The 13,707-nt window shown below is 52.6% G+C and overlaps 5 protein-coding genes across 5 annotated transcripts; 3 read left to right on the plus strand and 2 right to left on the minus strand.

The window, feature by feature from the left end:
- Window positions 1-935: 935 nt before the first annotated feature.
- On the plus strand, window positions 936-4,537 carry Z519_05433 (uncharacterized protein; the record flags this gene model as incomplete). The annotated part of the gene is made up of 2 exons (XM_016763173.1): window positions 936-2,482; window positions 2,563-4,537. 2 exons carry the CDS (start codon window positions 936-938, stop codon window positions 4,535-4,537), a joined length of 3,522 nt encoding a protein of 1,173 aa, XP_016620786.1.
- Window positions 4,538-5,295: 758 nt separating this feature from the next.
- On the plus strand, window positions 5,296-5,745 carry Z519_05434 (uncharacterized protein; the record flags this gene model as incomplete). Its single annotated transcript, XM_016763174.1, has 1 exon — window positions 5,296-5,745. The coding sequence occupies one exon, from the start codon at window positions 5,296-5,298 to the stop codon at window positions 5,743-5,745; it is 450 nt and encodes a 149-aa protein (XP_016620787.1).
- Window positions 5,746-7,019: 1,274 nt separating this feature from the next.
- Z519_05435 (uncharacterized protein) lies at window positions 7,020-9,449 on the minus strand (the record flags this gene model as incomplete). The annotated part of the gene is made up of 6 exons (XM_016763175.1): window positions 7,020-7,732; window positions 7,808-8,077; window positions 8,145-8,348; window positions 8,465-8,544; window positions 8,605-8,708; window positions 8,766-9,449. The coding sequence occupies 6 exons, from the start codon at window positions 9,447-9,449 to the stop codon at window positions 7,020-7,022; spliced, it is 2,055 nt and encodes a 684-aa protein (XP_016620788.1).
- Window positions 9,450-10,950: 1,501 nt separating this feature from the next.
- Z519_05436 (uncharacterized protein) lies at window positions 10,951-11,503 on the minus strand (the record flags this gene model as incomplete). The annotated part of the gene is made up of 2 exons (XM_016763176.1): window positions 10,951-11,381; window positions 11,446-11,503. 2 exons carry the CDS (start codon window positions 11,501-11,503, stop codon window positions 10,951-10,953), a joined length of 489 nt encoding a protein of 162 aa, XP_016620789.1.
- A 668-nt stretch (window positions 11,504-12,171) lies between these two features.
- Z519_05437 (uncharacterized protein) lies at window positions 12,172-13,148 on the plus strand (the record flags this gene model as incomplete). Its single annotated transcript, XM_016763177.1, has 2 exons — window positions 12,172-12,347; window positions 12,407-13,148. The coding sequence occupies 2 exons, from the start codon at window positions 12,172-12,174 to the stop codon at window positions 13,146-13,148; spliced, it is 918 nt and encodes a 305-aa protein (XP_016620790.1).
- Between the last annotated feature and the right edge of the window lie 559 nt (window positions 13,149-13,707).

The raw sequence follows: 13,707 nt of genomic DNA on the forward strand, positions 1-13,707 counted from the left end.
ACACGTGGAACAGTCTGTAGAGTGACTGCGCAATAATAATGCAAGCAGGATACAGGAACAAGCACTGAACATCAACACGAACACCAACACCAACAAACAACACTCCACATCATACCGCTTTAGGGCTGTGACACAAGGCACCGTGCATCTGGTATCATCTTCATCATCGAGCATCATCGAGATCAACACCCCCTACCTTCACCCCCTCCCATCCCCGTCCCATACACGACGCTACTCGCTCACCGAATCACTACCTCTCGCGACACTCAGCCTCTCGCTCCTCCACGTGTTTGCTGCAACAACTCCCTCCTGTCCCACCAGAGATTGACCGCCTCCTCCCGGTCTTGTACCTGCTCCGTCCCTCGTTCGCAGCACGTTGGACTTCTCAGCACTACCCGACGTCTACTCCTTCTCCTCCTCTGCTCGCTTCTCCCTTCCACCCCCCTTCACGGATCACTCGTGGCGAATCGTCGTTACACGCACGACCGCCTCCCTGCCACCTCCCAGCACCTCCGTTCACTCAGGGAGTAGTTGAAACCCCAAACTGCTCGCCCAATGTCCTTCCCATGTCAAATAGCGCTCCCGCCGGAAGACCGTCCGCGCCAGGCTCGACGGTAAATGGACTCTCTCTGCTCCGCCGTGAATCAGGCTCTTCCTCAACTGCTCCCAGTCTGAGTCCCTCGTCGAGTTCCAAGCCCATTCCTATCTCACGGGGGACAAAAGGAATATACCCTTCCACGAGTACAAACAATGGCAGAGGTCCTCTCTACAGCCTGCACCGGGCAGCCACGTTGGGCGAGCAAGTTCCTCAACTATCAGAAAGAGACAGTATTTTTGCCGAACACTATGTATCACCTCCGAGCGAGCCTTCCACTTCCCTAGACGGAGCAAGAATATCTCCTTCCTCTATTGCAACGCGGAAAGCGCCCTTCAACATGTCGACCATGGTCACTCATCCAGTCTCCCCTCCCGAGACGAGCAAAACTCCGCGTACCCATTCCCCACGAAAGTTGGATTGGCTTGGAAGGTCCGACTCTTTTACAGATTTAGATACTCCTCCCTCGCCGTCTCATCCTTCGACCGGCACAATACACGGCATCAGACGGATAGCGTCCGATTCAAACTCATGGACTAAGAAGTTCCATGTTACCCTGGGGAAGATGGAGAGCCAGGAGGGCAGAGATCAAGAGGTGGGAAGTGTACGACAGAACCAACATGGTGGAGCGGCAACAGAGAGAGACACTCCTGCGGAACACGAAACCGGGCAACATACATCAGTTGAGAGAGGCGATGCCATGCGTGCAGTCATGAAGGGCCCTCGCACAGAACGGAGCGTCAGCCGTGGCCGGGCACACGTGGACAAGAGTATAGAAGCTACAGTCAAGAACCCCGAAGTTGGAGGCACAGCACGTAGCAGGAAGGCTAGCCATATGATGGGTATTTTCGATCCACGAACTGGCTCGGAATCTCCAGGGTTGACCATCCGTGACCAACTGGGTCACGTTAGCAGCGCCAGGGAACCCTCGAAGTCGTCTTCACGACCTACAAGCCCGGCTACTCAAGACACCAAGTTCACATGGAGCGCACGCCGACCTTCGAGGGAATTCATGGACGCTACCGTCGCCGCCTCTCAAGATGCCACCCGTCCAGGAAGTCTACGCGGTTCCAAGGCCACCTCTCCGCTTAGACCGGACCTCGATCCTTATTTCCGACAGCAGGACCTTGCGCAGAAGCCCGATGTGAATGGGAGATTCCTGGACGATGGCAAAGAAGCCTACGAGACGACGGCTCACGATGCCACTCCTCCGGAGAAGTTTCCTGGAGGAGACAGAGAAGAGGATCACCATCCATCTGAAGAGGAACATATATCGGCTGCCGTCTACTACCCTCATCCGGGTCCCTCTCCTGAAGAAATTGAGCGCTTCATCTCCCCCGGAGAGGTCGCTTCGCCTAACCTGAACAACAATCGACAACTTCCGAGACCGGCAGACGAGATCGTTCTGTCCACCGACACCAAAACGAACGAAGCACTCGGAGGTACAGAACACATCGATATCTCGGTCGTATCTCAAAATGAGAAAAGAATGTTTCATGGGAATTATCGCCCTTTGGATGAAGTGGCAGGGGAATGCCAGGTCCCAGCTCTGTCACCCCTCGAAGAATCTCCCACAACTGCAATCGTCAGTACTTCAGAGTCAGAAATTGAATCGGGTGACGATATAAGTCGCCAAAGTCAAACAGATGACATGTCAACAACGCCGACGCAACGAAGCACGCTTTCCAGGAGGCCGACCGAGGTCCAAGGACCGCCGAGGACCAAGGGCAAGGTCGTTCTCGAACCTTACAAACATCAAGTAGGAGGACATTCGACGATATTTCGCTTTTCTCGTCGAGCCGTCTGCAAACAGCTGAATAATCGCGAGAATGAGTTTTATGAACGGATTGAGCAACGGCATCCAGACATGCTCAAATTCCTTCCCAGGTATGTCTCCTTATCCTAGCCGATTTTACCCCTCGTCACTCACGAAGGCTGGAGAGAGACGGCATTGCTGACGTGCATAGATACATTGGCGTACTGAATGTGACATTCTCAAAAATTCCGAAGCCGGTGCAGAACTCTGACGCTAAACCCGACGAGGATACGAGGTCTGGAAACCCTAGTCAAGACGAAGACCGCCCTAGGGAAATAGAGAACACATCCGACGTCGGCTCGAGGCCAATGATTTCATCTGGAGACCAACCACGGATCGTCAGCCACTCGATGCAGCAAATCGGTAGCATCCCGGAGGTCATTCTAGAACAGAACAAACACATCATCCCCTCTAACTACTTTGCTTTGCCGGAGCGGCCTAAAAGTGCCGACCCCAATCACGGGCGGCGACAAAGCAAGGATTTCGATCTTCCCGGTACTCTGGCGCAGGACCTCCCAGACGAGAAGTCTCCGAACAGACCATCATTGCCCGAACATTCCAACAGTTGGGGGCATACCACTGTGAACGAAGGCTTGAAGGACAAAATCCTACGTGAAGTATTTGGCCCTCCTCCCGTCCAATATTTCCGTCGTCATATACCCTCGCACAGTACTATTCCGCGACTCAGGGCCCGTCACCCTCCACGCCGGAGGAGCAACCTCTCTACAAATTCGTTCCCCCACGCGGATGCTAAGGATTTGGCCCGGTCGAAAGACTACCTCGAGGCACCCACAATGCACAAGGAGACTTCTTATATGTCTCCATCCAATGAAGTGGCATCGCAGAATGGCGACAGTGCCGGTATGTATTCTTCATCGGCCTCGGCTTTTGATGACCTAAAGTACAATCTCGAACATGTCAAGACAGCCGGAAGTGAGGTGTCCACCTCCTCCGGTGCAGACAACAGACAGCATGTGAAAAGGCGTCATTCTGGGATGGGCCTACGGCGTCGGCGCCAATCAGTGAATGAGAAACAGACTCCTGGGTTGGAGTATTTTGAAGACGAAGCCTACACAACGGATTTTGGACCTGACACCGGGGGCGATGTCTTTTCCATGGACCATGAGAAGAAACGAGATGTTGCCAAGCCCCGCCTCAGTAATTTAACAACCAACGGCTCTATCAAGTCTCGGGCAGAGGAGGCCAAAATTTCTAATACTCACCCGAACAATGCAGGCAGATCCAGAGAGACAGCTTCGACAAGCTTGATACCCTCCAACCCAAAAGAGGCTCAAAAGACTTACAATGCCTCCGGTGACCGAGTAGTATACTTCATCTTGTTGGAGGATCTCACCAGTGGCATGGGACGACCGTGTGTACTTGATCTCAAAATGGGAACGAGGCAGTTTGGCGTCGAAGCCACTAAAAAGAAAATGGAATCTCAGCGCCGCAAATGCAAATCGACAACCTCACAACAACTAGGTGTCAGGATATGTGGCATGCAGACTTTCAATGCAAAAACCCAAAAGGTATCATACGAAGATAAATATTATGGTCGTGACCTCAAAGCTGGGCGAGAGTTTAGGGACGCGCTCACTAGGTTCCTCTACGACGGTGTCAGCTATCACAGTGTTGCACGGCACATCCCCACCATCTTGCACAAACTCTCCAAGCTTGAGAGCATGGTGCGAAGATTGCCTGGTTATCGATTCTACGCGAGCTCCCTTCTCATGCTATACGATGCCGAGCCTTACAAGTCTCGGGAAGCTGAAGAGGCAGCAAGGAATGGCATAGACATCGCCGAACAAAGGAAAAAGGAGGGCAAAAAGTGGCCACCACCTATTGATATCAAGATTGTGGATTTTGCCAACTGCATCACGGGCGAGGACGAACTCCCTGCCAACGCTCAAGCGCCGCCTGCCCATCCAAAAGATATTGATCGAGGTTATTTGCGCGGGTTAAGAACTTTGAAAGCCTACTTCGAACGCATCCTAGCCGACATCAAAAACAACGAAAAGAGGGAGATAAGCGGTAGGGAGGAATTAACCACTGATGACGAGGGTGCCAACCATGTTTCCAACGGCGGAAACGATACTCCTGAGGATGAAAGTGAAGTCAGCATATAATGATAAGCTGGCATGCGCTAGGACTAGATTTAATACGGGGCAATCCCGAACTTGTCAAAAACCATCAGCTTTTAGCGAGGAGTGCGGAGTTATGAGACCTTTTACTCAGGACCAAAGTGATTGTTTACATATCTAGGACGGTCGGTTTTGATCACAGTCCAGTCCTTGTTGTCGCCTAAGCTGAAGAGAAACCTTGAGCTTGGAACAATCTTGGAATGTCCTTTTGGACTTGTACAAGATGGGCTGGCCGGCTGGAGTCGGACTGGAACCGTGGAACTTTTCATCCCATGTTACGAATAATGCAGTGCACCGGTCACACCAGGCTATAGAGGTGTACGAAGATTAGCATGAATGCATGAAAGAATGAACATGGTATATCTCTCGAAACCCTCTACCGCCAAAGGCTGACTCCCGCCTCCGCAGCCCAAGAACCAACATGTTCACTTGTTCGGTGCGTTGCCTAACCACAGCTCGCAGCTTTGACTCTTTGCTTCTCTGCGTGGAGCTTCTATCCTCTCCGATTGTCCTCGAACATAGTTTACGTTCCATGGGTTATGGTACGTCCTGGTTGAGGACCTTGCGGGCGCTGTTGGTTGGTTCGGCCAATCACATTGACGGTCCAGCCAGCCTTGCCCCTCAACAGCGATAATGTCTCTGACCTCGTTTGCGAAGCCAGGCGGAGAGTCGAGGACCTCATGCGGCCTTCCAGGGAAAAATGCATATAATACAGGAGCGCGCGCGCGGCGCACTCATTCACCATGTGTGTCTCGCCGACGATTCGAATATACATTCTGCTCGACAAGCACTCCGGTTCTTTCTTCTCCTATCCTCGACAGCCTCATCACGCACAACGCAACATCACACAACATAGCTCGACGTCGCCCAAGCGTTTCACAGATATTTCCTCCAAGAAAACGACAACCGAAGTATCTGATACCTCAACACCCACAGACAGACCGATCACAATATATTATATGCCTCCCAACTCAACCACCGCCAAATTACTTGTGATTCTCGACAAGGTAGGCGCCTCGTTCCGCGGATCGCGTAAGAGGCTCTCCGACCTCTTTCAGGAGTGGTATATGTTCGAGCCAAAGAGTCCCAAAGCGGATGTGTGGCGAGGGATGTCGTACCTGCCGTACGGAATGGAGACCTCGACAGAGGCGGCGGAAGCATTCGAGATGGCGAATTTCGGGAGCGTGAAGTGAGGTGGCAAGGCAACAAGGAAGCAGGAGAAAGCTAAAGGTTTCTTCAATTCAACCCAGGAGAAGGCCTTCGACAATAACCACGGGCGGGGCTGTTAGCTAAAGATCCGCCTATGGAAGCGATCGGATCGGCTTAGGGTATTAACGGCGTCCTCCGGGCTCTCCAGTACGCGAGACCTCTTATATGCGCTAGTCCCAATAACAGGACGGAGAGGTAGCTGATCCTCTAGTCGGGGAGGACAGCTGTGATGCCTCGACTAGGAAGGAAGAAGGACGCCCGTGGAAGTCGGGTAAGCGAAGCCTTCTGGACGGGTGGGTGGGCGGCCAGACCGCTCGCGTGGTTCCAAACAACTCGAACAATAATTTCTCAAAGCCTCGCCGATGTAGCGGAGAAGAGTAGAGGCGAGGGCAGGGCGATAAAACACAACCAAGACAGGGAGGCAGTGAAGGGGTCAAGGCAACGAACATTCTGTCCTAACTAGGTGTAGACGGCGTTCTATGCACATACCATTAGCGAGCGTCGCGGGGCACCTCACACACACACACACAGAGAGAGAGAGAGAGAGAGAGAGAAGGGGGGGTTTGGCGAGGAGGAGGACTTTTTCCAGCCTCAGGGCTGCTTTCATTTATAGGCCAGATATGTCAGGGCATCTCCCCCGTATATTTTGTAGGCCATCGCAATCATCGACAATTTGAGTGGCCACTCGTGAAGTCGGAATTTGTCTGCGAATTCCCGAATTCCTCAAAAGGGCAGTGCGGTGCAATCGATGATCTTCCTGTGACCAGCCAGCCTCGCAACCACCAGTCTCGACATTCAGGCCATGCATGCAGGGGTGAGAAGGGATAGCCTGGAAATGTCACTGAGAATGGCTAAGGTCGAAGATATACTGTGCTGTTCTTCCCAAGATCTGAATCCGTGCTGCTGATTACGGACGATGAGATGGTGGGTGGAAGCCCTCCTTTAGACTAGAAGAAGAAGCGGCATCGTCCCGGGGGTCAACGGACATGGAAATATACTGCATACAATAGACTACATAATGGTGCTTATTGTTTCCTTGTTCAAGTAATATTAATCGATTTATCACGAGGCGGGCTTTCATGAGCTGCTTGCTGGACTCTTGATACCATTTCGTCTCTCCCCCTTCTTCCAGAAATTGTTCCGACAATATGCTGGGGCCACTTCACATCACGCCAGAATATGTCGACAACTATTGGTGGTTCTGTTGGTCCCCCTGTAGGATCTTTGTTCCAGGATCATTCTAGACGGGCTAAGCTAGCTAGATACCCGAGTCCGTCTGCAGGGGCTCTTCGCCGGGGTCAATGAGATATCCGCACGGGTCAGACGGGTCGTGGATCTTGGGACTCCAATCGTCCCAGCCCTTGCACATGTCTTTGAACCGCTTCCCCCAGAAGGGCGGGATGCTGATCCTCTCGCGGTTCTCGACGATCTGCACGGCCAGGCCTGAGGACGCGTGGAATGCGATGTGGCAGTGCATGATCCAGACGCCCGGGTTGTCCGCCCTGAACGCAACGATCAAATACCCACCGTTCGGGAGGAAGGCGACATCGCGCCGCGGGGGGTTGTTGAGTGTGAGAGAAGCCTTGGACACGTCGCATTCTGTCGTGGAGTCTGGCACGCATTGGTCCAGCACCGCGAAGTCGTGCCCATGCAGGTGGATCGGATGTTGGCCGGGAACAAAAATGCCGGGAACCTTGGGTACCGGGTGCGGTAGGAGCGGTGCTTTTGACTTCTTGGGTCCAGATATGATGGTGAGTTGGATCCATTCTTCCTTGCTGGTGTCATTCGTATCGACCACGGCCAGCCAGCCCTTGTCCGTAAAATTTTGGTCGAGGTTCCAAAGCGTCGGGCCGCTGAAGTTGAGCCACATGGGGTTATTTGGCACGAGCTCGAATCTGCCCACCGTCTTGTCGCACGGCCAGTATGGGTAGCCCTTCATCTGCTGGAAGGTGAGGTAGAGAGGATCCATTTCTGCTCAAAGATGTTAGCGGCGCTTTGCCAGATGGCCCACCTTGTCTGGCCTTCATAGCATATCTTTCATCTTACCTTGTCTGCGGTGCCCGACAGTCCAATGGACTATTGGAGTAATGTTCCTATAATACGTCTCATCCGCACAGGTAGCTTCGAAAAGATGTCTCGAGGTACTCGGCAACGCTTCGCTGAAGGTATATCGAACGATGCCAGTGCGTTCATCAGGGATCGGAGCGGAGGTGTTGAAAGAACTGCAGTTCTTAGCTGGAGTCGTACGGATCCAGTAACTCTGATCATAGGTGAATCTCTCTGGGTTTGCGTCGACGATAATATTATATCGTTGCCCTGGAGCCAAGAACATCGTGTCAGAAATCGAGAATAGCCAAGATGCAACTCTTCTTCCAACGCTCACCTATCCCCACCACAACGTGATCGGTATAGTATGGCTCAATCGCCACAAAATCCGTGGAAATAACCCAGAACTTGTGGTCGTCGATTGAGAATACAAACGTCGTGTCGGCGGCGCCATTGATGAGTCTCATAAGGTATTTCACTCCCTGCTTTCTGGTCAAACACACTTTTACGAAGAGCGGATAGATATGAGAGCTTGTACCTTCTGAAAGAATAGCTCGTTGAACTTGGGCTTAACGGCAAGCTCGACGGGAGGCGGCCAATGACCTGAGAGGCCGCACTGAGCCCAGTGACCCCGTCCAAGGTTGTGTATGCACTTACCAATGCCATTTTGCAGAATGTTGTCCACGAATATCGGTTTCCCGCTTTTTTGGATCGATGCATCCCACTTCTGATATACACTGAGGAGCCACCGACGTTAAAGGCAGTGGTGTGGAAGTTCGGAGTCATCTGTTACGTACCTCTGGTGGAGCCAGTCAGTCATAATAACGGGATATAACTGATGGTCATAATTCTTTGACGTCGGGCCATAGACCGTCAAGGGGCCCAAGGCACCCGCAGCATACTGACAAAAATAGTTCAGTCCCCGGCCTAGAGCATCAGATGGCTAAACGCAACAGACCTGCAAAGAATAGTGACTGTGATACCACGACGTCCCGTATTGAGTGATGTTGAAAATGTATGTGAAGCTAGAATTAGGCGCAATTGGGCACTGCGTCACGGCGTTGACACCGTCCATGTAGCCAGTATGCCACTGCCTAAAGCCGTGCCAGTGGATTGTGGTGCCGTTTCCAGGGTCGTCAGCTGTCTGACTGCCTGTCAGCTTGTTTTTGATAGTGATGCGTACCTGGTCACCCCAACAAGCTTGGATTCGTGGGCCGGGCAGACTCTTGTTGAATAGTTGCACTGACAGATTTGCAAATCCATCGGGATTGAGATCAGACTCTTCTAACTCGAGGTAGTAATGTCTCACGATACCTTTTGGCCCCTTGTTCTCGTAGTCGGTAGCGATATCAAAGCGTTCGCCAGTCTTGGTATTTTTAAGCCAACATTGTCTGTCTACCTTGGTGTTGCACGACACCCAGCCGTCATGTTCCGGGTAGTCGGGGTATTCACATCGAAAAGGAACATCTTCAAGGTCATCTGGTGGATTGAAGATCGGGTACCTTGTTGCCTGTGGCTGAATTGGCTGGACTGGGACCTGCAGATTTGGAGTAATCTCCGAAGAATAAAGCTGGCTTGGAGAGTTTGTGAGAAAGTCGAAGAAATAGACAATGCCAGTCCACAGTGCTCGTATTGGAGCCATGTCGATGACGTGATCTGGTGACGCTGGTGTTGTCAAGCTCGATGGATGATAAGGTCAACTTGCAAAAAGGGTGGAAGGATATATAAAGGAGCTTCCATGCGAGCAAGAGTAGAGCCCCGCTCATGGTTTGATGATGCGGATACTCGTCTTAACATCCCCATCTCACCCGTGATGGCTTTTGCTTCCTCTGCCAGCTCACTCAACCGAGAGGTCATCGTCATATCACACAGACGAACGCCGAACTTCCAACCAATGCGTCCAGATCGAGACAGGTGCATTTTCAGCTCAGTCTTGGGATGGCTTGCACGAAAGCAGTTCCCAACAGGGTGCCTCGTGGGCTGAAAATGTGTGCAGCCCAGCCTAATTCGAAAGAGACGGGCAACTCGTTGGAAGCCTGATTTGCGAGGACTTTGGGAGAACTCAGAGCCACGGCCTCGAAACGAATCTGCAGACCTAAGCGAGCTGAGAAGCTCTCGCATCAAGTGGGATTCGTCGTCACCCATGCTTTCCCAGGTTGGCAAACAGTTGACCTCCACTCACCTTTGGCTTTGGAGAGGGGAACTTGAAGAGCGAGACAGTGGCTGGCTGAGTCTGGAGCGATGATCAAGCTAGTCAGTCAGTCTCTAAAGTGCCTCTCACCTCCATTCAGCTGCTGTGTGGGGCTTCTTGAAAATCAGTCCTGTGAGGTCTGCTGATATTGACGCAGAAATGTCGAAAGCAGGCGAGTTTCGAAGGATGATAAATATGTATGGGGCAAGTTGGCCCGGATCAGCCAGGATTGACTGATTCGGGTTGAAGTGGTTAATAACTCAACGGCTACGCCCGCATACTATGCCTGATCCAGCGTCATCACACGAGTAACACTTGCTCTACCACGAACGAGTAGGACAAAACCCTCCCGTCGTTTACGATGACAGCTCGTAACTGCGCTCATACCTAGTGGATGCCGCTGCTCCCTGCCGAGTTCCAACAAACCCCTCCATGAACGTCGCTCTATTCTGCAGGACATTCCTCTCCTAGGACTCCGGTTCGAAGCAGAATTCCCCTCTTGTAAGCGATTCTCCAGGAAGGGCACCGCGCGTTGGACCCTTGTCAACGCACTACTGGTTCAGGAGAGGATCATGGAGCGCGTAGTGAACAGGATACAATAAATCCAAACAGGAGCGTGAGGACCAAAGCTAACGTCGTCCTCGCGATTCTGTTCGAAGGAAGAACGTAGGCAGAGTATCACGGAAAGATCGACCCCATATTCTACCACCGTCAGTTTGGAAGACGGGATCAGGTTCAAATGAGCAAGCCGTACAACATTAGGACATTAAATTCCCTACCGTACAAGGACCCCGTTCCCATTGTAGAAGTCCCCCAGACTCCACCTTCAGAAACTCGTCATCAGCCACTTTACTCACATGCGCCTTCTTCCACAGAAGGACGGACACGGACGTCAGACTGCTTAAGACAGTAGTACAACAGCGTCCCGCAACCAGATTGTGTAGATGCTTCTCTAATCTTGGGTCTGGATCTTGTGATCGCCCTTCACGACTTCCGAGTAACTGGGCGGCGCACCGGGTTCGTTGCTTCCTGCGCCCACGCTTGGTCCAGCCGGCTCCTCTGCTTGGGATGTGGGATTAGAAGGCGGCGGTGGAGCCGGTCTGTTGCTGTCCTGACCAGCAGGTGGAGGAGGGGCAGGTCGATTGTGTGCTTGAGCCTGAGTACCATAATCTTGCCGCGGGAGGGTTTCATGGCGGATATAATAGTACGTGACTCGTCCACCTTGACCTCGCTCGGAATCGGGAATGACTTCGTAATCATAATCGTGCTCGGGGTTGCGGGCGATGATGTACCATGCGTGCAGAAGGCCAGGGACGTAGCCGAGCATGCAGAGGAGGATGTTGATCAGAGAGTCACAAGAGCAGATGCCGGACTTGATCCAGACTACGAGGATTAAGAACATTAGCGAAAAAGATCTCAGAATTGCAGGCATGTGGATGCGACAAACCTGCGATTGGGGGGAAGAGAATGGCTATCAGAGCCAGGAAGATATCACCACAAGTCATAGTGATGGTTGTTTGATGCTCAGAGATGGTGATTGGCATCGAAGGAAGAAGTAAAGAGAAGGAGACGACAGTGGAATTAATACTGCGCAGATCTTGGAGAGAGTTTTTCTTTTGCAGAAGAAATGAAGATGCCTGGCGGTGGTACGAGATGAAGGTTAAAGGGCGCAGGCCAGAGGATCGACTTAGGCCGCATTGGCGAGGCTGAGAGAGGCTGAGCAATGACGCCTTCACGGACTCCAGCGACTGCACCGGAGACGACCGGATTCCACGTGACCAATGCCCGAGGCTGCAGGTACGGCGACTGCCAAGGTGCCAAGACCCAAAGTCTAGCCGAAAGCGAGGAGTTAACAAGCCTCGGTTCAACGGACCGGCGAGCCATTGCCGACTCAAGGAGGAGAAACCGGGACGGCATAGAATATGATTACTTTTACGAGCTCCCCATCTCCTCCACAACCCTTGGTTTGCTGTTGTTTGTGGTCCGTGGGATCCGTCTGACTGACGCTTTCGTTCACTTATCCTTTCGTGGCAGCTGCAGAGAAAAGGGTCACGAATCCGCCCGTAAGACCGCGGGTCTTTCTTGATTACTTTTGGTCGCACCAGCACCTTGTTTTATATCGACGACTACTCCTTTTCCCTCTCCTCAAAGTTGTTCCAAGCAGATTGCAAGCATGTCTAGTAGCGACGCGGCCAACCCAGACCCCAGCGTCGTCCTGCAAGACCCCGCCGAGGTCAAGGGCGAAGTTGAACCCGTCAAGCCTTCGCAGAACCCGGCATTGAGCAAGGTGCCCAATGAAGTCAAAACCACCATCTCCAAGGCCGACGAGATCATTCTGCGCATTAGCAAGTATGTGGTTTACGGGAGCAATGGAGCCAAGGGCACTCCCACTGACGCGCCGGATGCAGATTGATCAAGACTACCGCAGGCCTCGGCGCAGCTCTGTCGACACTCAACTATGCCATCTACCTCGCTGCTTACCTCCATTCCAAAGCTCCTACCCGTGCTACCACAATTGCATATATTTCGCGCCTCATAGGTCGCACACCTTCGAAGCTCCCTGTTGGCGCTCTCGCGCCGCCCGCTACTACCTCGTTCCTCACTCCGCTGGGAGCTCTTGTGTCTGATACACGTACCTCACTGCGCCTGACGGGACTTCTCCCATTGTACATCTGGATGAAGACGCTCCTTTCCAAGAAGGCCTCGGCAGACATGGACCCAGCCCTCCATCGGGTTGCGCTGTTACAATGTGCCGGCTACATTGGTTTTCAAGCCCTGGAAAACGTTTACCACTTGGCTGGTAAGGGTGTTGTGCCCCTGTCGTTCATCGAAAAGCGAGGAGGAGTTGCCAAGTGGGTTGCATGGAGCTGTCGTGCGTGGTGCGTTGGAGTGGCCAGCGACTTCCTCCGCCTGTGGCGCGAGGCTGAAATTGAAAAGGAAAAGCGGGGCAGCAAGTCGACCAAGGAGAAGGAAGACTTTAACCGCAAGTGGTGGAATGAGTTCATGGTCGCGGCCTATTGGATGCCCGTCGCCGTCCACTACAGTTTCTATCCGGAGGGCATTCCAGGCATGAACACCGGTCTGGTCGGCTTCTTCGGCCTGATGGCTGGTCTCAACAACTTCAGGAATCAATGGGCTGCCACTGCTTGAAGGCCAGGAGTCGAGGAGAGGCTGTATCGGAAGCTCGTTGGATGAGCCCATGGATTATCTTTGCGGAGATGTAATATTGCACATGCCGTGTACACAGCTTATTCTTTGTCTCCTATAGTTGCCGGAGTTGGCGGAGGCCAAAATGCGCATTTCTCTTCCAAGCACGGTTCCTTTGGCGGCGACCATACCGTTCTTAGCCCATCTCCAGCTTGCGGGATTGCGCAGGGATCCCATATGCTGCCGTTCCCGCCAAGGCTGATTCCGCCCTCGCTGCATTTTCGGGGTATTTCCCGATTTGGACGCTCATGGACCCTGCAATTCTCTCCATGTCTGCATCTGCCACATCTTGACGCTGCAAGATTATCCCCCATATCACAAGGTATCCGTCAGCCATGGGAACGCTGTGTATGAATCCCCATCACGCACCTTTTCTGCCCGCCTCTCTGTGTGGATGTTTCGACTGCGATATGTTGGACCAACAAGATCCGGCCGAACCTCAGTCGACCATGCATATATCGACTCGTCCAGAGAGATCGATGTCGGCGAAAGGGACTAGAAT

This window comes from Cladophialophora bantiana (assembly GCF_000835475.1).
Source record: "Cladophialophora bantiana CBS 173.52 unplaced genomic scaffold supercont1.7, whole genome shotgun sequence".
NCBI lineage: Eukaryota > Fungi > Ascomycota > Eurotiomycetes > Chaetothyriales > Herpotrichiellaceae > Cladophialophora > Cladophialophora bantiana.